The 26,473-nt window shown below is 40.4% G+C and overlaps 2 protein-coding genes across 2 annotated transcripts; both read right to left on the bottom strand.

The window, feature by feature from the left end:
• Nucleotides 1–382: 382 nt before the first annotated feature.
• On the bottom strand, nucleotides 383–20,613 carry LOC149029667 (protein FAR1-RELATED SEQUENCE 5-like). The gene is made up of 3 exons (XM_089141998.1): nucleotides 20,429–20,613; nucleotides 1,039–3,491; nucleotides 383–944 (listed from the first exon to the last, which is right to left on the bottom strand). The coding sequence occupies exons 2-3, from the start codon at nucleotides 3,481–3,483 to the stop codon at nucleotides 759–761; spliced, it is 2,631 nt and encodes an 876-aa protein (XP_088998124.1). The 5' UTR covers nucleotides 3,484–3,491; nucleotides 20,429–20,613; the 3' UTR covers nucleotides 383–758.
• Nucleotides 3,626–6,105, bottom strand: LOC149029668 (uncharacterized). Its single transcript, XM_089143769.1, has 4 exons — nucleotides 5,766–6,105; nucleotides 4,573–5,183; nucleotides 3,780–3,833; nucleotides 3,626–3,685 (listed from the first exon to the last, which is right to left on the bottom strand). The coding sequence occupies exons 1-4, from the start codon at nucleotides 6,103–6,105 to the stop codon at nucleotides 3,626–3,628; spliced, it is 1,065 nt and encodes a 354-aa protein (XP_088999895.1).
• Nucleotides 20,614–26,473: the final 5,860 nt, after the last annotated feature.

Genomic DNA, 26,473 nt, shown 5'->3' with positions numbered 1-26,473 from the left:
TCCCATCCCATATATCAGGAGTCAAATACTTAACCATCAACATTGGAAACACATACACATCCAGATATATTGAGTCTTGACAAGAAAAATGCAGTGCATTGAGACTTACTTGGACCATCATGTGATTCCATAAACCCAGCTTCTGCTTAGAAATGAGAAAATCTGATAAAATAACTGAACAAACATTAACAACCGACAAGATGGATACAATGGGAGTATACGTAGAATCTCAACTAGGAAATTAAATCAGGTAGACATTTTGATGAATATTCCCAATATAAAAACAAGGCAGAGTAACTTGTTGCAAATTGTTAGAGAGATCAACAAAGTGCATTCATATAAATCAGATAATAAACCCACAAGAAAACAACTAATCATCCTAATGACAATATTAAGAATTCAAAACAAATATTTCAATACTATTCCTTTCACACGGAAAAGGGAAAGAAAAGCAGAATATAAAAATATATGCAAGGAATGTTAAGTGATGGAAAATGAAGTAAAAAGAATAAGAGTCTTGGTTATAATTCAAGGGCAAACAACATGAACTTTTGGATTTCTGGAAAAGCAAAGCTTACACTAGTACAACTCACAACAATAAGAGCTACTGTACATGGGTTTCCATTCAAGGTAGTGACAAGTGAGGACAGCTTTTAAGTATGATGAGAAAGTAGAACATAATTTTTTGGGGATATTATACAATCTTTTAGATAAAGGAGACTGAACACTTTGTACATGTTATCAGGAAATCTGTCAAACTATAAAATCTGAGACTGATCAACTGGTCTGCGCAACATTGCAAAAGGATGGGACAGAACAACAGGGCCCGGCAACATTGTGAAAGGTGGTGGCAGAACAACTGGTCCCCGCAACATTGTTGCAGGATGTGATTGACTCACAGGTCCTTGCAATACTGTGGCAGGATGGGATTGATCCACAGATCCCTGTAACAACACAAAGATAAATCCTTTATTATGGTTACATAGTATATAAAATAAGAGGACCATGTATGCATCCAAAGAATTCCTCAAACCTTACCTTTGAACATGCATGCATTTGATGTTTGGTTTCCCCACATACACGACATATTCTTTTTTTCTTTGGTGACTGTTCACAGCTTGATTTCTCTTTCGAAGACACAAGATGACTCCTTGACTTGGTCTGTGACAGATCAGGCACATCACTTTCCTTATGTTCATTGATATTTTCCCCTTGAAAACTACTACCACAGCCCATATCTTCAGGAAGTATGCCACTTCTAGGCATGTTGATATTACAAAGTTTTTCCAGGCCTCCTTGCAGAATTTTAATAGCAATGGTAGTTCGTTCAGGACAAGTGGAACCAAACTCTAAAAATTTAGTAGCTGTTTCATTCAAAATCTCCCTGGAGCATCCTCCCCCTCCTGCAACACAAGACTCGACATACCTAGCACTCATTGTCCACCGTTTTAAAATATATCTTGGTGGGATCTCGAATATATTTTTGATTTGGAATACCTTAAGCACATGCCTGCAAAGCATTCCTTCAGACTCGAACATCCGACAACTGCAGCTTATACCATTATCAAGCATATTAAATGTAACAAGGTGCATATTTTTGTCCTTCTCATTGTATTTGCACACTGTGTACTTGTCTAGGGGTCCATCCTCGTCAGTCTTATTTGCAATGCAACAAGAACTCTCAAGGAATTCACGTCGAAATACTGAGAACATATTCCTAGTGAAAACTTTTGCAGCTTGTTCTTCAATTGGGTTCTTGGACGTCAAAACTACTTTTGTATACATTGTAACAAGATCTTCATCTGATTCCTTTGCTCGAAGCTGCTTTAGGGCTTGATCATACTGAGGTACAAATGCACTTAGAGGAGTTCCTTCATGCATGAACCCATCAAAATAAGAATTTAAACCCTCACTTCTTTTTATTGTTGTCATTCCAGCAAAGAATGTATCTTGTAGGTACAGTGGCACCCAAAGGTGGCGCTGATCATACATTAAATTCAACCAACTATTTTCTTTCAAATTGTACTTCACAAGAAGTGCCTTCCACCCTGACTCAAATTCTTCTGGCTTCCTACTTGTATGTATGCACACTCTATATTCAGCTTCAAATCCCTTGTGCATCTTAAATACATATCCAAGATTATCTAACTCATTTTTTGCTATATGCCACATGCAAAACCTGAGTCTTGCTCCTGGAAAAACCTTTTCTGAGGCCATTTTGATTGCTTTGTCTTGATATGTTATCATTGAAGTAGGCTGCTGATTTGACATTGCTTTGAGCCAGGTTTCAAATAGCCAAATATAAGATTCCACAGATTCATCTGCCAGCAACCCACATCCAAACACTGTAGACTGCTTGTGGTGATTTACACCAGTGAAACAAGCAAGTGGAAACCTGTATTTGTCTGACTGATATGAGGTATCAAATACTACCACATCCCCAAACTGCTTGTAAGCCTCTCTTGCCTGGCTGTCCACCCAAAACAAGCTCTTTATTCTCTGATTTGTATCAAAATCTGCTGCATAAAAAATTCCACAATCTACTGACTGCATGCTCTGGAGATACTCCAGCATACAATCCCAATCAACTCCAATGTTATTTTTCTGTTCTTTCTTCACAAAATTCTTGCAATCTTGATTGTTAATTCCCACCTTATCTGCTCCTCCCACAACATCCATAAACTGATCTTTATTTTCAGATGGTCCAACTTCAACTTTAACAGGGATCGAACTCATAGTCTTTGTCACTTTTCGATGAGACCGAAGTTTGTAAGCTTCGACAGGATCAACAAGTTCATGATTGTGGTCATGATGAACTTTGTAAACAATCCATCCACCGGATTTTCTTTTGATGCTCATAGCTGCCCGGCAATCTACCCTTGTTTCTCTTCGAGACCGAATCGCCTTACCCTTATAACGTTTATCTTTTGTCCAGCGAAACCCTTCATGTGCACACACATACTTCCGGGAAAGAACACTCTTGTCAACCTTCGAGCGCTCCACACGACTCTTTCGGATGCTAAAGCCCTTGTCCATAGCATATGCATTGTAGAATTCATATGCCACATCTTCAGATTCAAATTGTAAACCAACATATGGTTCTGATCCAAGCTTTTTGAGGGATGCATGATTGTTTTCCTTTACACTACTTTCATTTGTGTCAACATCATTCTTTATTGGTTCCTGTACAACCACAGTCAATTGTGTCTCACGAGGGTATGCATGATTATTTTCCTTTACACTACTTTCATTTGTGTCAACATCATTCTTTATTGGTTCCTGTGCATCCATAGTCAATTGTGTCTCATGAATACTGCCATCAAACACCATTATATCAGCTTCTGATATATCTTGACCAAGAGTCACATTATTTTCCATTTCACCTCCTTTTGGAGATGCTTGGATGTCCATAGTAAGATCAGGCTCTTGGATGACGACATCGGCTTGTAATATATCTTGATCAAGATTTATATCATATTCCATTTCAAGACCTTCGCAAAATTGGCAAAACCAATTATTAAATGAGAAGGAGATGGATAACAAAGGTTAAAGGTTAAGCCATTAAAGTTTCACTCAAAACATAAAGTAGGCATTATCACTGAAAAAATATTACATCAGAGACATGCTATCCAATTTTTATCTGGTCTGGTCTAAATTTATCAAAAGCCACATTGCAGATAATCAGCTATGGCATTTTACAGAATTACACCATGGATATTAGCTGTGTAATTAACATCCAGCAACATAATAAGCTTAATTGCACTTTAAAGGTAGCATACCTTGACACACATATCATCCACTTGAAGAACATAAAAATCCCATGCACAGATAATCTAAAAACAAGAAATCCAGATAATATTGACGTTTGGATTTTTCGAAGATGGAGCAACCAAACTTACGTACTCATTACTGTCTAAGCCCAAGAAGAGATCTATTAAAGTTGTTTTCGAGGCCCATTCAGTAGTTGTTACAATGGTTTCACGATGACTGTCATTCAAGCTGATGTAGAACCAAATTGATAAGACCCTGATCTTAAGAGAAAAGTAATGGATGAATTGACACACAAAGATAATAATAATACTGAACTTTTATTAAATAAACTCTAGAACAGAACATACTACAGCCGTAGGTGATCCTATTCTACCCGAGAGCTATTGCCCCCTCCCTTATTTCCCTAACAACTCAAAACGCATGATCAACTATTCTCCCTTCCCCTACTAATAGTAGTTACTTTCCTAATAAAAATCCCTTAACCAAATCCAATCCCAAAAGGCATCCTGTATCTTAAACAGAATCGCCCCACAGTAAATATCTCTCAAATATTTCCTTCTATTCCGGGCTGCTGTGCAACAGGTCGTGTATCTTTCTTTCCTTGCCTAAACCAAATCGCACCAAATCCAATCCCAAAAGGCATCTTGTATCTTAACAGAATCACACCACAGTAAATATCTCTCAAATATTTCCTTCTATTCCGGGCTGCTGTGCAACAGGTCGTGTATCTTTCTTTCCTTGCCTGCGAGTATAGACTCGTGAGATGAGGGGTCTATCAATACTCCCCTCCAAAAGTTTCACCTTGTCCTCAAGGTGAAATTCTGGAAAATTGGACTGCAGCGCATCAAAATCTTCCCACATATTCTCACAAGAAGGGAGTCCTTTCCACTGAATCAGAACTTCCAATATCCCCGAACTTTCAAGGCTGCGATTCACCACTTCTGTTTGGCCATCGGTTTGTGGATGATAGGCGCTGCTAGACTTCAGGTGGGTGCCTGCAAGCTTGAATAATTCCATCCAAAAGTGACTAAGGAAGACACGATCTCGATTAGAAACAATGGATCGCAGAAATCCGTGCAAGCGGATAACTTCCCGAGTAAATGAGACAGCCACATCCTTCGCAGAGTAGGGGTGCGAAAGAGCAAGAAAATGGGCGTATTTTGAGAGACGATCCACTACTACAAGCACTGTATCCCCGCCCTTAGACTTGGGTAATCCGCCAATAAAATCCATTCTAATATCATCCCAAATGCATTCCGGAGTTGGCAATGGTTGGAGGAGACCTGCGGGTTTCATAACTAAGTATTTACTGTGCTGACAAGCATCACAACTAGCCACAAAGTCCCGAACAGCAGCCTTCATTCCCACCCAATAGACCACAGCTGTCAATCGCTTGTAGGTCCGCAGAAATCCTGAATGTCCACCGAATGGGGTGGAGTGATACTTGGACAATAATTTGGGGATTAGGGGGGGATCCTTCAGGGATGACTAACCTGTTTTTATAGAGTAATGTTCCTTGTTGGAGCTGATAATTAAGATAGTCTTGGGATCCTTTCATCAAGGCTTGAATAATCTTCTGGTAACGTTCTGAGGCATGAATTGCCGCATCTAAACCCTCACTCTCCAGCCAAGTTGCTGTTGTCATAGAAAGAACCTACATATCACCCTTTGACCGTCACGAGAGAGCGTCGGCGGCTTTATTCTCGCTGCTCGGACGATACAATATCTCAAAATCAAATCCCAAAAGCTTCAAGACCCACTTCTATTGATCAGTAGCCACAATGCGTTGTTCCAGCAAATATTTCAGACTTTATTGATCAGTTCGTACTTTGAAATGTCTCCCCATCAAGTAGTGACGCCATTTCTAGATAGCGAGCACAATTGCCATTAGTTCTTTCTCATAGCCCAACTTGGTTTGTGCGTGAGGGGACAACACTTGGCTCCAGTAGGCAATTGGATTGCCATCTTACATCAAGCTACACCTAGCCCAAAACCTGAAGCATCAGTCTCCACCCAAAACTCCTTTGTGAAATCGGGCATAACCAAGCACAGAACGGTCATCATGGCTGTCTTGAGGGCGTTAAATGCCGTTGTTGCCTCGTTACCCCACTGAAATGCATCTTTCTTCAATAAGTTAGTGAGCGGAGCGGCAATCTTACCATAATCTTGGACGAATCTGCGGTAATACCCGATTAAACCTAAAAACCCTCGTAGGGCTTCAAGATTTTTGGGTTGGGGCCACTCCACCATGCACTTGATCTTCCGTGGATCCGCCGCAACTCCATCTTTAGATATGATGTGCCCTAAATACTCCAGTGTAGCAACCCCAAACATGCATTTTTTTCGGTTGACGATGAGGTTGTGCTATGTGAGGAGTATAAAGATGGTTTGTAAATGACCCACATGTTCCTCTATGGTCCTGCTATACACCAAAATATTGTCAAAGAACACCAAAATAAAATTTCGTAAATGTTCCCGAAATACCTCATTCATGAGTGATTAAAATGTGGCCGGAGCATTCGAGAGCCCAAATGGCATCACCAGGAATTCGTAATGCCCATTATGGGTACGAAAAGCTGTCTTTTCCTCATCACCTTCCGCCATTTTGATCTGGTGGTATCCTGCTTTCAAATCAAGCTTGGTGAACATTGTGGCTCCTTCCTAACTCATCCAACAGTTCGTTAATTGCGGGAATGAGGAACTTGTCAGGAACTGTTAGTTTATTCATGGCACAATAATCCACGTAGAAGCGCCACCCGCCATCCTTCTTTCAAACCAACAATACTGGACTGGAGTAAGGACTCACACTAGGCCGTACCAATCCTGCTGTTAACATCTCCTATACCAACCTTTCGACCTCGTTCTTTTGAGAGTGGGTAAAGATAGGGTCGAATACAGGGGCGGAGCCAGGATTGAACATGGAGGGGGGCCGAATGTATGTGGGTCAATGTGGGACCCACTGGATGTCCCATCTCAGAATATATTATTATATTTTAATGTAAAGTTTACATTAAAAATTAGGTAAATTAATAGAAAATTCGTGAGTGTGAGAGAGAGAAATGAATAATTTTAGAAAGAGAGTGAATACTGATGTGGAGAAGATTTAGGAAAACCAAAGGCTAACTACTCAATATTTTGTGAGACGGGAGAAAAAAAGAAAGAGGAATAAAAGAGGAGATTCATGAGAGAATAAATATAAATAAAAATAGGAGAGAATATATAAGGAGAAATTCATGGATCGTGAGTTAATTTTTAATTAGAATTCAACCTTTTATTCCTTTAAACAGGGATTTAATGATAACCATTAGATAGAGATTATGAAGACATTTGACCCATCATCTTTATCTTAAATTTTTATAATTTTTGGAAGGGGCCAAAAGGGTATTTCACATTTAAAGATGAGAAAAAGGAAAAAACAAGGATATATACAATTTCAAAAAATCCCGGGGGGAGGGGGGGCCATGGCCCCCTCCGGTCCCAACGTGGCTCCGCCACTGGTCGAATATTAGGTGGGGTACTTCTCTCTGCTAGCCGTATCCTGTGGTCTTGCTTCCTTCTTGGCGGCAATTCAGTGGGTTCCGCAAATAATTGAGCAAAATCGGGTAATAAATTGGATATTGTTGTGCTCTCGTGTAACTCTATAGCGTCTTCGTCGGGATGCTGAGGCTGCAGCCAATATCCATCACCGCCTGCTTGAACGGACTATAGCACACTTTTCAATGTTGTTTCCAATCACAGCAAAGTCGGGTCCCCATTCAATTTCACAGGTCGTCCCTGCCACTCAAAGCTCATGGTTCTCAAACGCCAATTACTTCGTACCTCCCGAGTGTCTTGCAACCATTCTACCCCCAAGATAATATCAATGCTACCCAAATTGAAAGGGTAGAATTTTGTACAAAGACCTCACCACCCAAGTGAATTGGAATCTATCGACAAAACCCCGCACCCTTGCTAATCGTTCCACCTCCCAGGGCGACCTGAAATTTTGTCATCTGAACTTCCAATTCCAATGGCTCCACCAACTTTTGAGCGATGAAGTTGTGCGTTGCGCCACAATCAATCAAAACAATGACTTCACAGCCATTTATCTGTCCCGTTAGTTTTAGGGTATGTGGTGAATCGATTCCCACCAAAGAAGTATGCGAGAGTTCCGTCTCAAGCACAGGTTCCATTTCGACCTCAGTATTGTCGTCATGGATCACTCCTACCGCTGCTGCAACTTCTAGATTGTCATCGTCGTGGAGTAACAACAACCGTAGTTGCTTCAGGGGGCATCGATGGCCTTTGGAGTATGGAGCATCGCACCTAAAACACACCCCTTTGTCCATTTTATCTTTGATTTCTTCCTGGGATAGCCATTATGATTGTCTGGAGCTCACTGTCACCACTGTGGTTGCAGGTCGAGATTGTGAGGAAGAAGACGATGGCTTCAACTCTTTGGTTTGGGCGAACCGAATTGTTAAAGCCTTGGTTCAATCCGGTTCCTCTAATATTGGTGTTGGATGGGCTGAAGTTAATAAAACGTGGGTTTAAGTTTTGGGCCGTTTGAGTGAGCAGGCCCAAATTGATTTCTTAACTTTCCCCACTCCGTTTTTTGCCTCCACGGCTTGGGCTAGGTCCATTATTTGGCCCAGATTAGTGAGGCCAAATAATCGAACCTACGCCCTCACTTCTTCGTTTAAACCAGCCAAAACACACCCCTTTCAACCATTCTTCTTCTACCGCTCCGGCTGCCGCTGCAAGTTTCTCAAACCCTTCTCTATATGCTACAAACATCCCACTTTGCTTATGGTTAATCATCGCCTCTTGGGGAGTCTTCATCTGTGCTGAACTAAATCGATGCGATAACAATGGCTGCTGCAATTCTCAGAAGCGTATCCACCCCAATGTTGCACCTTCAAAACAAAGAGTTGTAGTTCGGAGTTTCTCGCCATCGCTCAGTTTATACAAATTGAAATACCTCTCAGCCCTTGCGATCCACCCCATCAGATCTTCTCCCATAAAGATCGGCATTTCAAGTTGCTTAGGAAGGAAGTCTCTCGACTTCTCTGTTTCGCCCACTCTCTCAACGTACTCTGGAGTACCATCGATCTCAGTCATCTCCGGCGTTAAGGTATGCACATCTGCCGATTTTCCTTTCAGAAACATAAACCTCAGTTCTTCTCTGAAGTCTTCATTAACTTTTTCTCCTTTTTCGATTTGTTGTGCTAACACGCCTATTTGTCCTTGAATCTCTTTCATAATACTTTCCAATTCCTCTACCCTCTGCTCCATTCGATTCTTTACCATTCCCCTAGAATCGATGGCACTGATGCCAAATTGATAAGACCCCGATCTTAACAGAAAAGTAATGGACAAATTGACACACAAAGATAATAATAATACTGAACTTTTATGAAATAAACTCTAGAACAGAACACACTACAGCCGTAGGTGATCCTATTCTACCCGAGAGCTATTGCCCCCCCCCTTATTTCCCTAACAACTCAAAACGCACGATCAACTATTCTCCCTTCCCCTACTAATAGTAGTTACTTTCCTAATAAAAATCTGCGAGTATAGACTCGTGAGATGAGGGGTCTATCACAGCCAAAACTGCCGAAGATGACAATTCAAAGTCCTCACCATGGATGCCAGTCTCATATCTAAGGCATAGTTGTCAAGGCGCGCAATCGCGCCTGGCGCGGGGCTCCCGGACGCCTCAATTGGCGTGCCTTATTTTTAGGCAAAAGGCGCCGCTTTTTTTCTTTCTTTTTAAATCACGAGAAAGATGCCTAATCGAAGGCATATATTGAAATACTTATTAGATTCCGATTGTAAAGTATCTATTGTTTGAACCTATATGCATATGTATAATGACGTTACATGTGATCAAATGTTAAAATAAAAATAAAAACAAACAAAATTGAAAGAGATTAAGTTCTGACTCAAGTCTCACACTCAACCCACCAACCCAATCCCTCTCCCTCTCTTCTCCTTCCATCCCGCAGTGACACCCGCAGCAGGGGTGACAAGCAACCCTCTTCCTTTTCGCGACTTTTATTTAGGACCTATATGTGTGGTTTGTAGTATGTTGGATGACTGAGGTAACCGATAGTTTTTTTATTATATAAGATATGATAGATTTAGAGTGAAGGAGATGTACACTAAAAATTTCACTTAAAACGCCTCAAAAGCGCCTCGTAGGGCGCCTCGTCGACTCGTCGCCTCAATTAGCCTAAACCGCCTTGCATCGCCTCGTCGTCGTGACAACTATGATCTAAGGTGGTTTTACTAGGTTCTTGGTGAGTAATATCCAACATCCAGCCATGGATGTGGATTCAGCCTACATATATCATCAAATCCACATGCACAAATGAAGACGAGGTCCTAAAGTGCTAAAAAGAACAGCCCTTCCCCACCCCGTTCTTTACCCTTTTTCTTTTATTTTCTTGAATTTCTGGACACCCCAAAAAACCAAATTCAAAGGAGGATGGGATGTATGAAACTTCAAATCTTTCTAGTCTTGGGCAATTTTAGGGTTTTGGGCTCGGGTTGGGTGGTTTTGATAGGTCATGGGAAGATCTAATGGGGTAAATTTTGAAGCTAAGGGATCCAAGTAGGTTGGGTTTCTTTCCAAAACCTCATGGGTGAGAAGGAAATGTTAGCTGTCCCCACTTCATCACAAATCAATTTAGGAAATCATGTAATGGTAACATAATAGTCATATTCATTCTAGTTTAGGTAGTTTTTTGTATTTTGTCTTCATATATAATCCAATTCATATCCAAGCAATGCAATGTTAACATGGTATCATCCTAAACAATCTTGGCTTCCTCTCAGATGGCTTCTTCATCACAGCTATCACCACAACTTCTCAATACTGACAATCTTCCAACATGGAGTCATGCTGTAACCATGGCACGTAACGAGACACACAAGTTTGGTTTCATCGATGGACTCTCAAAGCACTCGGTAATACCCAACAACTCTTATCTATCCTTCCCACTAGCAATATCCACCTCTTCACAAATGTTGCAGGAATTGCTCTTCTTGCCACGCCACATCTTTTATGGATTATTGGTACTGGGGCCACAAATCACCTGATCTCTGATCCTAATTTATTTTTGTCCTTTACCCCATATTCAAACCCTCTTCTATCACTTTACCAGATGGCTCCATGGTCCCAATTACCCATGTTGGTACGGTGCCCCTATTTTCGAACCTTACCCTTTCAAGTGTTTTACATGTTCCCTAATTAAAAATAAATCTTTTATCTGTCAGCAAACTTACTACACAAGCTAATTGTTCAATTACCTTTCATCCTAATTCTTGTCTGTTTCAGGATCAACAGACAAAGGCGACTTTTGCGACGAGCAAAAGACATGGTGCCCTTCTCTCTACATGGCTTCTAAATCCGCATCTCATTTTCATTTTGATCTTTAGCACTGGAGACTTGGCCATTCTTCTCTTTCTCTTCTCCCTAGATTACATAATAGATGTTAGTATTACTACTAAAAATAAAGATATTTGCATTATGTGCCCTCTAGCCAAACAAACACGCTTACCATTTCCATCTAGTACAAAAAATACTGCTAGTCTCTTTGAATTAATCCATGTGGATATTTGAGGTGCTTATCATGTTCCTTCTCTCTCTCTCGTGCTCGCTATTTCTTACTATGGTTGATAATTACTCTCATGCCACATGGGTTTACTTAATGAACCACAAATCTGAGGCAAACTCAATTATCCGTTATTTTTTCAATATGGTGAACACTCAACTTAATACATCTATTTGTCAACTTTGCTCTAATGATGCTCATGAATTTTTAACAAGGAGACTTTATTTTTCTTTCAATCCCTTAAGGTCCTCCAACAATTGAGTTGTCACCACGCCCCCAACAAAAAGGCATTGTGGAGCTCAAACATTTACACCTCCTTACGGTTGTAGAGCCCTTTGTTTTCAAGCAAAATTACCTTTACTATTTTGGGGTGACCGTGTGCTTACTACTTGCTATTTCATTCAACTGTTTGTCCATCCCTGTAAAACATCCAACACAAATTTGATCAACTTGCCCTTTCTAGAATATTTATTGGTTATCCTCATGGCCAAAAAGCATACAAATTTTTTTACCTCTAACAAAACTGTTCGTCTCTCGCAATATCATCTTCCATGAAAATATTTTTCCCCTATCGTCTACACTCAAACATCTTCCACCCTCCTCCATATGTTTTTCCTCTCTCTTCCCACGACTATGGTGAACCATTTGAACTCCCTGTCTTGGTGCCTGACACCTCTACACCCAGTCCACCATTAGACCCTCTTGCTCCTTCTAGAGCTTCTTCCTCCCCACCTACAACACGCCCTTCCCATGTCACCAAACCACCTCTTTATTTCAAAGACTATTTCTTTGTCTCTTACCCAAGCAAATGCGTCTACCCATGCGTATAAGACTTATTGTCTTATGAATTTGTAAGTTACCATCGCTTCTCCCCTCCCCATTTGGCTTTTTTTTTTACTGCTCTCACTATCACAATTGAACCCAAATCCTTTATTGGGGCAATGAAACAATAAGAGTGGAGAGATACCATGCAAGCAAAAATTTTGGCACTCACCACTGATAAGCCCCTCATAACACAGGTGTATAAGCGAAAGAGTAAGGGGAAAAACACAATATCACCTCCAGCTGCTGCAGGGGATCAAAGTGGAGAGAAAACAGATGGCAACCCCTTACTGGACAGCAACCACTACTCTGATTACAGCAGAGGAGCAGAAGGGACAGTCCAGGTGGCAGAAGAAGATTGGGTAGATGTGTAAGAGTTTGTTAGAATCATTCGGTTATGTATGGGAGGAGAGGGAAGTGAGAGGGGAGGAGAAAAATACAAGTGAGTGCTTGAGGAAGAGGGAAACCTCTGGGGAATGGCCTAGCCATTGTGCTGTTCCTGTTTATCTGAGTTTTCATTTAGTTTTCCTAATTTCAGAAGTATCTATCAGTTAGTAGAATCAGTTTGTATTCATCAGTAATATCCATTCAGAGTTGCTCAATGAAATTTACTGCAACTACAATGCTGTTCTGCTGTTCTGAGTTCATAGTGTTCAGGTGGTAATTCTTACATACTTGTTAGAAGTAAGGGATTAACGGGGATTCCTTGAGGGTTTATCAATCTAGTATCAGAGCGCATTGATCCCAGGAGATGGTAAGGAGCCGAATGGAATTGAGAGTTGAGATTGTGGAGGCTAGCGTGAAAGACTTGCAGAAAAAATTAGCAATGATTGATTCAAAGCTAGATAGGGCCGAACAAAGCCATACAACATTCGTCAATGAGTTAAGAGCATACCTGGCAAAGGGGAAGTCAGTGGAGGTTGATAATACATCGCTGGAGGTCACCGTAAATAGGGGAAATGAAACCATCCATGCATCCATGGGAGACGATGCACAAAGTGCATTCTTACAAGTAGGTCGACACGATTTCTTCCCAAGGTACTCAGAACTACCCATCTTCAACAGTAATGACCCGAATGGATGGACTGCTAGAGCAGAGTGATACTTTATGCTACAAGGGCTTACCGAGGCAGAGAAGCTATAGGCAGCTCTAATATGTTTCGAGGGACCGGCGCTGGGTTGGGTACAATTCAGAGAGCTGCAAAGCCCTCCCCATTCGTGGGTGGAACTAAAGCAGGAGTTGCGAAGGAGGTTTGGTTCAACGCAAGCAAAATCACCACTGGAGGCGATCATGGAGCTCAGGCAGAATCGTACTGTTGTGGAGTATTGGGGTCACTTTGAAACCCTCATCGCCGATGCTGGTGCCAAGGAAGATGACTGGCTTCAGGGAGCCTTCTTATCAGGGTTGAAAGAGGCAATTAGGGCTAAGCTCCAGCTATTCCAGCCCAGGGGGCTAACTCAAATTATGGACATGACCCAGTCCATCGAGGCCAAGAACCAAGCAGCATGTGGGCAGAAAACAACGTCCATAACCCAGCCCACTATTGGGTGGGGGCAGCCCACGGTCCAACGGGCTGTAGCATTGAACCGAACAAATTCAAATGGGCCTCAGCCCGCTCAAGTCGGTCCAATGAACCAAACAACTTCTGGTTCAACCACACCCACCCGACCGAACTTTGGGCAAACCAACCCAATCGCATCATCTTCTTCGAAGGGCATCTCTGCAACTTCCCGCGGTAGCAGCAGGCCTCGATGGTTAACTCCCGAGGAAATGAAAGCCAAAATGGATAAAGGGCTCTGTTTTAGGTGCACTGGCCCTTACTCTCGAGAACATCAGTGTCCTATGAAGCAATTGCGAGTGATGCTATCTCACAAAGGTGAAGCACATGAGGAAACGGAAGACATTGCCATGGAAACTGACATTGGCATAAAAGGTCATATCAGTCCTCTAACAAAAGTCGAACTGTCACACAACTCCTTGGCTGGACACGACTCACCTCATACGATGAAACTAAGAGGAACGATAGGTGATGTTTCAGTCATACTGTTAGTGGACTACAGCGCAACCCACAACTTCATCTCGGGAAGAGTGGCAGAGAAGATAGGGCTGATGGTTGAAGGTAGGAAGCACTTTCACATGATATTAGGCGACGACAATAATGTTTGAGGGCTGGGAGTATGTTGTGGTGTATCGAATGTAATCGATGGCATAAAGTTCGTGTAGGACCTACTGCCGTTTGAATTAGGCGGTGTAGACGTGATATTGGGAGTGGAATGGCTATCATCACTGGGTGACATTCAGAGTAACTGGAAGTTACAGACTATGAAGTTTGTGTGGGAGAATAGGCGGGTGGAACTCAAAGGGGACCCTGCTTTACTCAGGTTGGAGACAACATTACAGCAACTCTGGAAGATGGCTCAAAAAGAAGGTAATGGTTTTTGGTTGAAGCCGATGCTGGTAGACGTACCGGAGAATGTCAATGACAATAAATAGGTACGTGAGTTGCTAGAGGAATTTGAATCCTTGTTTGCAGAGCCCAGGGAACTCCCACCGAGGAGACCTTATGACCACTCGATAAGGCTGGCCAATGGAAGCAACCCCCTAACCTCTTGGCCTTATCGTTATCCCATTCATAGAAGAATGAAGTAGAGAGGTTAGTTAGCGAGATGTTAGCTACTGGGTTAATACGTACGAGTGTTGGTCCATATTCGAGCCCGGTACTTTTGGTGCAAAAGGACGGAAGTTGGAGATTTTATGTAGACTACCGAGCACTTAAAAAGCTAACAGTGTCCCGATAAATTTCCCAAACCAGCAATCGATGAGCTGCTCGACGAGCTTGGATGGGCTAAGGTGTTTAGTAAGCTCGACCTCAAGTCAAGGTACCACCAAATCAGGATTGCTAAAGGTAACGAGGAGAAGACAGCATTCTGAACACATGATGGACATTACGAGTTTCTCGTAATGCCATTTGGGCTCTCGAATGCACCTGCCACTTTCCAAGCACTAATGAACGAGGTATTTCGAGAACACTTGAGGAAGTTTGTGTTAGTGTTTTTTTATGAGATTTTGGTGTATAGCAGATCCTTGAAGGACCATCTGGGTCACCTTCGGTTGGTCTTTAACCTCCTAACATAACATTGCATGGTGGTGAATAAGAAGAAGTGCTTGTTTGCAGTGACCATACTAGACTACTTGGGACATATAATCTCAGCAAAGGGTGTAGCGGCAGACCCACAAAAAATACGTTGCATGATCGAGTGGCCACTACCAAAGAATGCACGAACTCTTAAGAGGATTCCTTGGTCTCAGTGGGTACTACCGACGCTTTGTTCGGGATTATTGGGAAATCGCAACACCTCTCAAAAATTTATTGAAGAAAGATGCCTTTCAGTGGGACGACTTGGCTACCAACACCTTTGAAGCATTGAAGGCAGCAATGATCAAGGTGCCTGTACTTATAATGCCTGACTTTTCAAAGGAGTTTGTGGTAGAAACGGATGCCTCCAGAGTGGGATTGGGAGTTGTCCTCATGCAAGAGGGACACCCCATAGCCTTTTGGAGTAAAGCATTGTCCCAACGAGCTCGAAACAAATCAAACAATGAGAAACAGTTGATGGTTGTGGTGCTAGCCATTCAAAAATGGCATCATTACCTTTTGGGGAGGCATTTCAAGGTTCGTATGGACCAAAGGAGCTTAAGGTACTTGATGGATCAAAAGTTAGTAGCTGAAGATCAACAAAAGTGGATTATGAAGTTGCTGGGATTTGATTTTGAGATCATTTATTGACCGGGATGTGAGAACAAAGCTGCATATGCATTGTCCCGACAGATGGAAGTCTCAATATGACTCTCTAGTCTATCGGAAGCAGCATGGGGGGAAGAAGAAAGTCTAGAAAGCGAATTCAGCAATCCGAGCGTTATAAAAAGGTAATTCAGTCACTAGTCAACAGCTCTACTGAATTCCCAAATTACAAACTAAGAAAGGGGACACTCTTTGATAAGGGACACCTGGTCATCCCTGAAAACTCCAAATTAATCCCTAGGTTGCTTGCTGAATTTCACTCCACTCCTTTTTGAGGTCACTCCGGGTACTTCCGCACCTACAAAAGGGTAGCATCAGTTGTGTATTGGGTTGGGATGAAGAGAGTTGTGAAGGATTTCATGGCAAGTTGTGACACTTGTCAATGGAGCAAGCATCAAGCCATAAAGCCAGCAGGACTACTTCAACCTCTTCCTATACCAGACCAAATATGGGAAGACATCAGCCTAGACTTCATTGGGGGATTACCAAAAATCCGAGGAGGGGACACTACACTTGTGGTGGATGATAGATTGTCAAAGTATGGCCATTTCATTGCACTCACGCATCCATATACAGAAAAAGAGGTGGCCATGATCTTTAGCAAGGAGATAGTACGACTCCATGGGTTTCCATAGTCGATTGTATTTGATAGAGATCGGGTTTTCATGAGTAGTTGTTGGAAAGAACTCTTCAAATTAGCGGGAACCAACCTTAAGTTCAGCAACGCTTATCACCCTCAAACTGATGGACAAACGGAAGTGGTAAACCGTAAACCAAGGGTTAGAGATCTATCTCCGCAGTTTTTGTGCTGGGCAGCCGAAAGATTGGACCACTTGACTTTCTTGGGCTGAGTACTGGTACAATACCACTTACCATTCAGCTACCAAAATGGCCCCCTTTCAAACTATCTATGGCCGCGAACCCCCGTCTTTGCTTAAGTGGGAAGGGAACTACTCCAAGGTGGAAGAAGTTGATGTTTTCCTACATGCACGGGATTGCATCTTAGATGAGTTGAAGACCAATGTGAATGTGGCTCAAGACCGCATGCGTTCCCCTACAAATCAGCACCAAAGAGATGTGACTTACCAAGTAGGGGAAGAAATATTTCTCAAACTTCAGCCATATCGATTCAGGAAGCTAGCCAAGCGCCCCAATGAGAAGCTCAGCCATCGTTACTACTGCCCCTATCCTATTGCAGCTCAAATCGACCCCATTGCTTACAAACTTACACTTCCACCCGACTCCAAAGTTCATCCGGTCTTTCATCTCTTGCAATTGAAGAAAGTGATGGGTCATAACATCACTACTCAGCCACTGCCAGCATGTTTAGCATAAGATGGAGAACTCTCTCTTACCTCGGGAGAATTACTAGACATCTGTTATTCATCTCGGAGCACTTGAGGTACTGATTCACTGGAAGCACCTACCTAGCTGTGAGAACACTTGGGAGGACTTTTTCAAACTGCATAATCAGTTTCCTGATTTTCACCTTGAGGATAAGGTGAAACTGAAGGAGGGGAGTGTTGACAAGCCCCTCATAACGCAGGTGTATAAGCGAAAGAATAAGGGAAAAAACACAATATCACCTCCAGCTGCTGCAGGGGATCAAAGTGGAGAGAAAACAGATGACAACCCCTTACTGGACAGCAACCACTACTCTAATTACAGCAGAGAAGCAGAAGGGACAGTCCAGGTGGCAGAAGAAGATTGGGTAGATGTGTAAGAGTTTGTTAGAATCATTCGGTTATGTATGGGAGGAGAGGGAACTGAGATGGGAGGAGAAAAATACAAGCAAGTGCTTGAGGAAGAGGGAAACCTCTGGGGAATGGCCTAGCCATTGTGATGTTCCTGTTTATCTGAGTTTTCATTTAGTTTTCCTAATTTCAGAAGTATCTATCAGTTAGTAGAATCAGTTTGTATTCATCAGTAATTTCCATTCAGAGTTGCTCAACGAGATTTACTGTGACTACAATGCTGTTCTGAGTTCATAGTGTTCAGGTGGTAATTCTTATATACTTGTCAGTAGTAAGGGATTAATGGGGATTCCTTGAGGGTTCTATCAACCACCAATAAAACTTGGCCCCTTTCCCCTTTACCAGCTGGAAAAAGAGCTATTGGCTCCAAATGGGTTTACAAAATAAAGCAACGGGCATATGGTTTTATGGAACGGTACAAAGCCTGACTGGTAGCTAAGGGTTACACTAAAATTAAGGAGTTGATTATCATGATACAATTGCTCCAGTTGCTAAACTTTTTACTGTCCAAGTTCTCCTTACAGTCGTTGTAGCACATGGTTGGCCTTTGCATCAATTAGACGTCAACAATGCCTTCTTACATGGGGACCTTTTTGAAGATGTTTTAAATGATTCCTCCTCCTAGGCATCGTTGTAAGGGGAAGAACCTTGTTTGCAAATTGCATGTATCTCTTTATGGGCTTAAACAAGCTTCTCAGAACTGGTTCTCCAGATTATCCACTGCCTTATTCAGCTGTGATTTCACCTAGTCACAGGCCCATCACTCCTTATTTGTTCTTCACTGGAATGAAGCTTCCATATTTATCCTTGTCTATGTAGACAATATTATCATCACTAGCTCCAATAGTGCTTTACTTCAAGAGGTCAAAACTCATACATCCACTAAATTTCATACTAAAGACATTGGGTCCCTTAAGTATTTTCTTGACATCGAAGTTGCTCGCTACACAATAGGGCTCTATCTTTGCCAAAGAAAATACACACTTGATATCCCCAATGACAGTGGCTTCACTACCACACGACCAGCGGAATTCCCAATGGAACATAATCTAAAACTTTCTGATTCTACAAGTATTATTCTATCAAATCCTGCTCCTCGTCAGCACCTAGTTGGCCATCTCATTTATCTCACTATGACACACCCAGATATTGTACATCCTATCAATATTTTAAATCAATTTATACATCAACCACGTTAACCACATCTGGAAGTTGCCCATCATTTATTACAATATCTTAAGGCTACCCATGGTCAAGGAATTTTTATTCCTACAAAAAATAATCTCCAACTGCTGGCATACTGTGACTCTGATTGGGAAAGCTGTCCTAGGACTAGATGCTCCACCACTAGGTATTGCATCCTTCTTGGTTCTAGTCCAATTTCTTGGAAGACAAAGAAACAAACGACTGTATCTTTTTCTTCTGCACAAGCTGAATACCGTCCCATGGTTGTGGTTGCTACTTGTGAAATTACACGGCTCCCATATCTACTTTGTGAGATTGGTTTGCTATAGCCACATGCCATTTCATTATATTGAGACAATCAAGCAGCCCTTCATATAGCAAGCAAATCGCATTTATCATGTGCATACCAAGCACATCAAGATAGATTGCCATGTCATTCATGAGAAACTCCAAAGTGGATTAATCTGTAGAGCCAAAATCTCTTCTGCAAATCAAATAGCTGATTTATTCACGAAGTCCCTTGGTCGAGCCCACTTTTAGCATCTTAAGTCAAAGTTGGGCATTCGTGATCTTCATGCTCCACCTTGAGGGGGAGTGTTAGCTGTCCCCACTTCATTAGAAATCAATTTAGGAAATCATGTAATGGTAACATAATTGTTATATTGATTCTAATGTAGGTAGTTTGTATTGCTTTGTACAACGGTCAAATTGATTCTAGTTTAGGTAGTTTTTTGTATTTTGTCTTCATAGAATTAGTAAGTTTTATTATTTTGTGGAGGTGATTACTCCATTGAATATATGTATATCGTATTTTTTTCATTCGAAGAAATTAATCCAATTCATTTCCAATCAATGCAATGTTAACAGGAAACACTTGTGTGGTTGGTCAAATGGGAAATTCTTGGGTGGATCCTTGAAATCTTTCCAAATCTTTTCTTCTTCTTCTTGTTTTTCAGGTGTGCCGAAAGAAATAGAGGGTTTACCGTTCCCCCTCTGAATCCTAATACCAAAGCTTCACCAGTTAAGAATATTCAGAATTCCCACATTCTCAGATTGAACTAAAACATACAGCCTACAAACAAAGACCGTGCAACTACAGAGAAAAAATTCCACCGTATCTTTAGTTTGAAAATTTTCGAGCAGTCTACGTCAACCAGAAAACGGTACTCCAGTTAATTTCCCTCCATCTAAAGAAGAAATTCAAAGAGAATAGAAGTATAAATTTCTGTCTCAGAGGGTCACCACTGAGTTAGTTAAAAAGAAGCCCTAAATTCTTACTCTCTGGTCCGCAATAGTTTCCCTCCTACTTAAATTCTTCTTCATCTAGAGCTCATTTTAGTTCCCATGAAATCCAGCAAAGTCAGTGAAATCACATAAAAAAAGAAGAAAAAAAAAAACGATACTAATCAAACAATATGATGAGATTGAATCTACCTATGGACTTAGAAGCTAATAAACACTGAAAGTACTGTAATTAAACAATTTCACTAACCTCTCCCTCGAAATTTAGCTTCCAAATGGTTAGGTTTTTCCTTTCATTACACAACCCCCTTCCAATTATCCACCTAGATCCTCAAATCTTTGGATTGTGACTGAGCTCTTGTTGCAGGAAGGGTCGAAGCGTTCCAGGAAGAAGGACGCAAGCTTCACGGAGACGACGGGAGTGAGATAAGAAGCTTCGTGTGTAGTAGCACAATGGGTATTTGGAGAGATGTTTCGACTGTTTTCCAAATAGAACTTTGTTTGTCTACAAATGATGTTTAGTCCGTTAGATTGGAATCAGAAAAGTCTTTGAAGCTTCTATGCCTTTGGGGATTCGATCGTAAGGTTAGGAGGCGCTCAAGAAGGGTAAATTTGTTAGGTGCGCACCTATGTAATTCCGGCATTTGTTGTTTCTTCTCATTCTGGTTTCACTATGTTGTTAATGTTGGAGACAGATATTTTTGCACTTTGTGTCCCCACTTCGCAACCGCAGGCCATATTTTGGAACGCTTTATGCCGCTGCCGTCTGTTTTTAGTTCAATTTCATCCTTCGTTAAAAGTTAAAATGGCTCATTTTAAGCCAATTATGTGCGTCGTCGCAGCTTAAGTATAAGGAATTATCAGGTATATTTCCTTTTGGGTGAATGATATATGTTAATCAATTACATCTAAAATTTTTAATTAAATTAGAATAAAAAATTTATATTATCTAAATCTTACCTCAACCTTCGGATGTGAGTGACTGTTAGACATGTATACATCCAGAGATAAATTAATAGTCTATTTCTTGATAAAAAATTCTAGGTAGAAATAAAAGAGTTCATCCGGGCCAACTAGTGTGTACCTTGATTACATCCTCAGGGGGATGCTTGTCGTCGGGTCGAACCCATGACCTCTCCACTGAGAAGTATAGATCTTACCACTCTACCAACCCTGCATTGAATCAAAGTGGAGATCTTCTCAACCCAACCGGACCATCCCTTCATCCCCCACACTCACATGGGGCTTGACATAAGGGTGTCCAGTATGGTATGGTACTATACCGAATTTCAAACACTTATGCCGAAATCGTATCGTACCAAATTTATATGGTATGGTATAAAAACAGTAGTTTAAAAAACAATTTAATATGATTTTGGTATAAAATAGATACAAGAAAAATGGTACGATTCAATATATGGTATGGTACATTTCGATATTAAAAAAATAATAATAATAATAAATAAAATAAAACTCACTCATTGGTTGTATAATATGATCTTTTAGTTAATATTTTAAGGGTTTAGATTTACTATATATAAAAAAGAAGAATAGTAAATCTATATTCTTTATACAATAAACTTTCAATCTAAATTTTCTTAATTTGAAGTCTATTTTTTTTTTTCTCTTAATAATTGGGCCTGTAATGTCAAGATGGACTAAACTTTAAATTGGGTCAACCCAAGAGTAATGTCAAAATGGACTGAACCTAGATATAAGGATGTTAAATTCGGTATGGTAATTGGGTATACAGTAATTAAGTATGATATTGAACAAAACCCAAAAAAAAAAAAAAAGGTATGGCATTCAATACATATCTACGACATGCTACAAAAATCTCAAACCGTACTGAATTCCAAAAAATGATTTCGGTGCATATCGTATAGAATTTCAAAACAATGAGGTACAATGCAGTTTAAATGGCATGGTTTGGTACGACAAAACGATATAAGTACACAATTGACACCCTTAGCTTGACATTGGGCATGCTCGTACACAAGATACCACAAGCAAGCCCATGTGTGAGTGTACAAAGATGGGAGGACGGGCAAATGGGTGGAGAGGATCTGATAACCCGTGCTTGCTCCTCTCATACTTCTTCACCACATATTAAAAAGGAGACTTACTTTTGAGTTTTGACAAAACGAATTACAAGTTAGATTCCTAATAGGTCCCTTCCAATGTATGGCAAAGAAGCGTGGGAAGAACATATTCCATCTTGAAGGGTAGAGATCCGAGCTCATCTATTTTGGGCTTTTAGAATTGCTAACTATAAGCAAGTTTGAATATTTTCCTTGGAGAGGCTCCCCCAATGACTATCTAATGAGCTATAGGATTCAACAAATGTAATATTCTAATGAATCTAATCTAATGATTGAGATAAATCTAATAGTTACCTTTGGATTGAAGTTTTGAATATAATTGAATTTTTTAACTCATTGGGCCCTCATTAGGACTTGGGAATCCCACCTCAAAAGAGAAGATCTAACAATAGGATGGTAAAATTTTCAAACGATTTGAAAAATGCATAATTTTCTATCTTGGAATAGTCTTGTGTGTCTTTCTAGGATAAAAAAGTTTCTTTCCCACTCATAGAATATACAGAGAGTTGGGCATGTTTTATGAGATATCAATATACCGTTGCAAGGAACTTGTAATGTCAGAGTGAAGTCGTTTTCCCAACCCTAGCGACCTGAAGACGTCGTCCGCTGACCGTCAGCCGCCACCGCCCTTTGAGGTGGAGAGACCTCCTCCGCCTCATATCACATCCACTCCGCCTCAAAATTGGATTTTCATTGGATATATTTGTCTAATTTGTCACTAAAAACCTTTCAGACACTATTTATTATAGAGATATTTTTGAAAATAAATAGTGCTTTAACTATTTTTAGTGATAAATTTGACAAATATATTCAATAAAAATTCAATTTTGGGGTCTCCGTGCTTTTTAAATATAAAGTGGAGTGTCAGTGCTTTAAAGCCTCTATTTTGGGATGCCAGTGCAATTTGCTTTAATAAATTTGGTATACACATTAATGGTATCATACTTTTCTGGCTAAAAGGTAATGGCATCATATGATATTCAATATTGTATTCATAAATATATTTACTACCGTTGATACGGAATCCTGCTACTTTTGATACGAGATCCTGCTCGAATTTTTTTGTTCAGTTCCAACAACAACGTGTTCGACCTTGTAGGTCGAGGTATGTCTCCAACGAGCAAGTCAATTACCCATTAGAAGTTGGCACAATCACTCCTCAAGAAACTAAAGTAGTTGATCTCACCAATAAGACTTACCTTCTTCTGCCTCCTCGTGGGGTTTATATATTGAATTAATAGAGTTTGATCTAGGAGTATAACTGTGGTCGGCACAAGGAGTCTGCTTAGGGTAGAGTGTTCTACCTTATCACAAAGTCTGTTCACTCTATCCTCCTACTTGGAGTGTTACCGAAGACTAATTATTCGAACCTTTGACCCGGTTGGTCAAACCGGCTTCATGGTTAGCTCGGCGTACTAGATTGTGTAGATTTTCTTGGTCGTTCTTTATCACCGTGGTTGTTTCGATCATTAACAACTACTATATATACTAACAATACCGTATCAAATACTACTCCAATACTAAATTGATACCCTAAACTAAAGATGTATGAGCGAACAACCCAAACAAACCCAAACAAAAAGCGAACAAGCAAACCAAAATAACGAAAAAACGAAGCAAAAACTCAGAAAAAGAAGGCAAAAGAAGTGAGGAGAAAGACCAGAGAAACGGATTTCCCGACCCGTGAGCAGAATATTTCCTCCACGGAATCTCCAACACTAAATTGATACCCTAAACTAAAGATGTATAAGCTTATTGGATCAATCCCTCGTGAGCAAAGATATATTTTCCTCCACGAGAATCTCCAAAAGAATTCTAGTCTATATGTTTACTATAGTTTCCACCCAACAGTCCCTTTTTATATATCTGCTCATGTCCGTTTTAGTTGTCTTTTATCAGTTCAATACCGGCTTAGTATTAAATGTATCAATTTTGACTCGGGAAAGTTTTTACACTACTAAATATTTGATTTCACACCTGCAAAAATTTTAGTATGTCTTTTATGGTCAAAATTTCATAGTATATGTTACAACTTACAACAACACCAAACAAAATATATAAAGGAAATGAAAAATTAAGTAAGATAGGCACATATTGAAAACAATCTAAACATTATGATGAAGCTCAAGATTAGAAGAAACTTACAACATGGAAATCTTAAAGAACATTCAAACTGTTTTGTCCAAATTCTAATGAGGAAAAGTTCACTTCACTTTCATAAGATGGGTAAAAGATATAGGTAGTCCTCCACTGGGTCAAGTTGCACTATGGCCTTGTGACGTATTAGTCTACCATTGCAAATCTCAGAGAGATCTTGTTCAAAGATTAACGAAAGAAATATTGGAATGGGATCAATCTTTGAAATAAGGATAGTTGAAAATTATATCGAACACGAGACACCTCTTTGAAAAACCAAACTTTACCTATAGGCCCCACAAAGTTAATACCATTAAAGAGCTAATAAAAATTATTGTAAAAATGACCCTTTTACATGCACTTACTCATAAACCATTATAACATAAGGTAAAATGTATTTAATACCATGTCAATACCATATCAAATGCCATTATTGTATCAAATTGATTGACACCCTTAGTCAGAAGTATGGATCGTTAGATATTGTCTCACTTATTAATTGTGGTTTGTTTCGCCTAGAATCATGAAAATACTTGTAGTGCAATGGTAGCAGCCTCTTATGTAGAGACAATAAAACTAATAAGGGATCTTAAATTTGAACCTTCATCCCGCTACTTCTCATCACGTCTCACCCTTTTAGCCATTTGGGCCCTTTATCCTAGTGACTGGTTCGATGATGACCAAAATACATGTAGTGCTTATGCGATTAGAAGTTGTCATGTAATTTTTCTTGGTCATCTCATTTATTATATAAAATCATACCATCATGTGATACCCCACCCTAAGTATTGAGGAAGCGAGCCTTCACACTACACTTGGGTTTCCTAATTCTGGATTTTATTTTTTATAAGAGGGCTTCAAACTCTCCTCTTGACAACAACAGCTCCACAAGCTCCTTCTCTTGCACACTCTACTGGTATCTTCTTCCAACTTCTTTTCTTGCTCATCTCCCAATCTTCAACCATGTTTGATTCCATGGATCAATTTACTACTACTGTTGCTTCCAATTCTCTCCTTGCCTTTGGTCTCTGCAACTTGATCATCATCATTCTGTTCTTAAGTGGCCCAAAACCCAGTTCACCAGGTAATCAAGAGAGTTCTAATTGTGCCCATGAAGTTCCAATTGGAATTGGAAAAGAGGAGAAAACAGGGGATGAAGGATTCACACATCAGAAGACATTGATGCATCATCATCTGCAAATGTTATAGATTCACCTAGTGATGAATTGGACACTGAAGCAGCATCATCTGCAAATGTTCTTATTGTCAAATGCTAAAAATTCACCTAGAGACGAATTTGACAGTAATAAATGTACAGAGGAAAGTGATAATGAAGATGAATGCACATAAAATAACGATGAACTGAGGAGAGTGGAAATTCATTGAAAAGGTAAACAAGATAATGGAAGGCAGAGAAAGTGATGACTTTGGACCTCTATAGAAGTACCCATACGGTAATTTGAATTGGCTTCATCAGCTGTTGCTGGCCTGAGCCCTGCAGTATTCCAGAATCGTGGTGATATTGACCCAGTATGATTTTTTTTTGGATCTGTTTCCCTGTTGTTGCAGGTGATTGAGTCAGGTATCTCCATGCCGCTATCAACACTCGCGGTCATCATATATTCAAGGGGTCCACATTGTTAGTGTCCAGAGATTACCGACTAGTTTTGTTTTCACCGTCTTGTTGTTTTATTAAGACAAGAATGTGCAAGTGAGCTATTTCATTCTAGTCCACATTGTAAATAGGAAGAAAAGTAGAAGAGAGAGAAAAAAGGGAGAGGAAAGTTTAATTATGACATTTGAAAAAAGAGAAAAAAAAGAAAAGAAAAAAGGGAGAGAAGAAGGGGGGGCATGTCCAGAGATTACCGACTAGTTTTGTTTTCACCATCTTGTTGTTTTATTAAGACAAGAATGTGCAAGTGAGCTATTTCATTCTATGTAGATCGAACAATATATTGTGTATTGATTGCACAAACTAGAATGAGGATCTCCATGTGTGAAATCCCCCGGTCCTTTATCCCATGGTTTCAGGACCGTGAACACGGAGTTCGAGTAGA

The sequence above is a fragment of the Hakea prostrata genome, chromosome 1 (assembly GCF_041222555.1).
Source record: "Hakea prostrata isolate BN-2017 chromosome 1, UWA_Hpros_2, whole genome shotgun sequence".
NCBI lineage: Eukaryota > Viridiplantae > Streptophyta > Magnoliopsida > Proteales > Proteaceae > Hakea > Hakea prostrata.
The sequence above is the reverse complement of the archived record's forward strand: the minus strand, read 5'-3'. Positions and strand labels throughout refer to the sequence as shown.

What these genes read in the sequence shown, in the direction of transcription:
- LOC149029668 (XM_089143769.1), bottom strand. Translation starts at nt 6,105, where the DNA reads ATGTTTGGGGTTGCTACACTGGAGTATTTAGGGCACATCATATCTAAA. An exon ending in GGTGGAGACTGATGCTTCAG is followed by an intron (nt 5,184 to 5,765) that starts GTTTTGGGCTAG and finishes GTGGACATTCAG; the next exon opens with GATTTCTGCGGACCTACAAG. An exon ending in AATTTCACCTTGAGGACAAG is followed by an intron (nt 3,834 to 4,572) that starts GTGAAACTTTTG and finishes TCTTGTTTTTAG; the next exon opens with ATTATCTGTGCATGGGATTT.
- LOC149029667 (XM_089141998.1), bottom strand. Translation starts at nt 3,483, where the DNA reads ATGGAATATGATATAAATCTTGATCAAGATATATTACAAGCCGATGTC. An exon ending in AAATGCATGCATGTTCAAAG is followed by an intron (nt 945 to 1,038) that starts GTAAGGTTTGAG and finishes GTGTTGTTACAG; the next exon opens with GGATCTGTGGATCAATCCCA.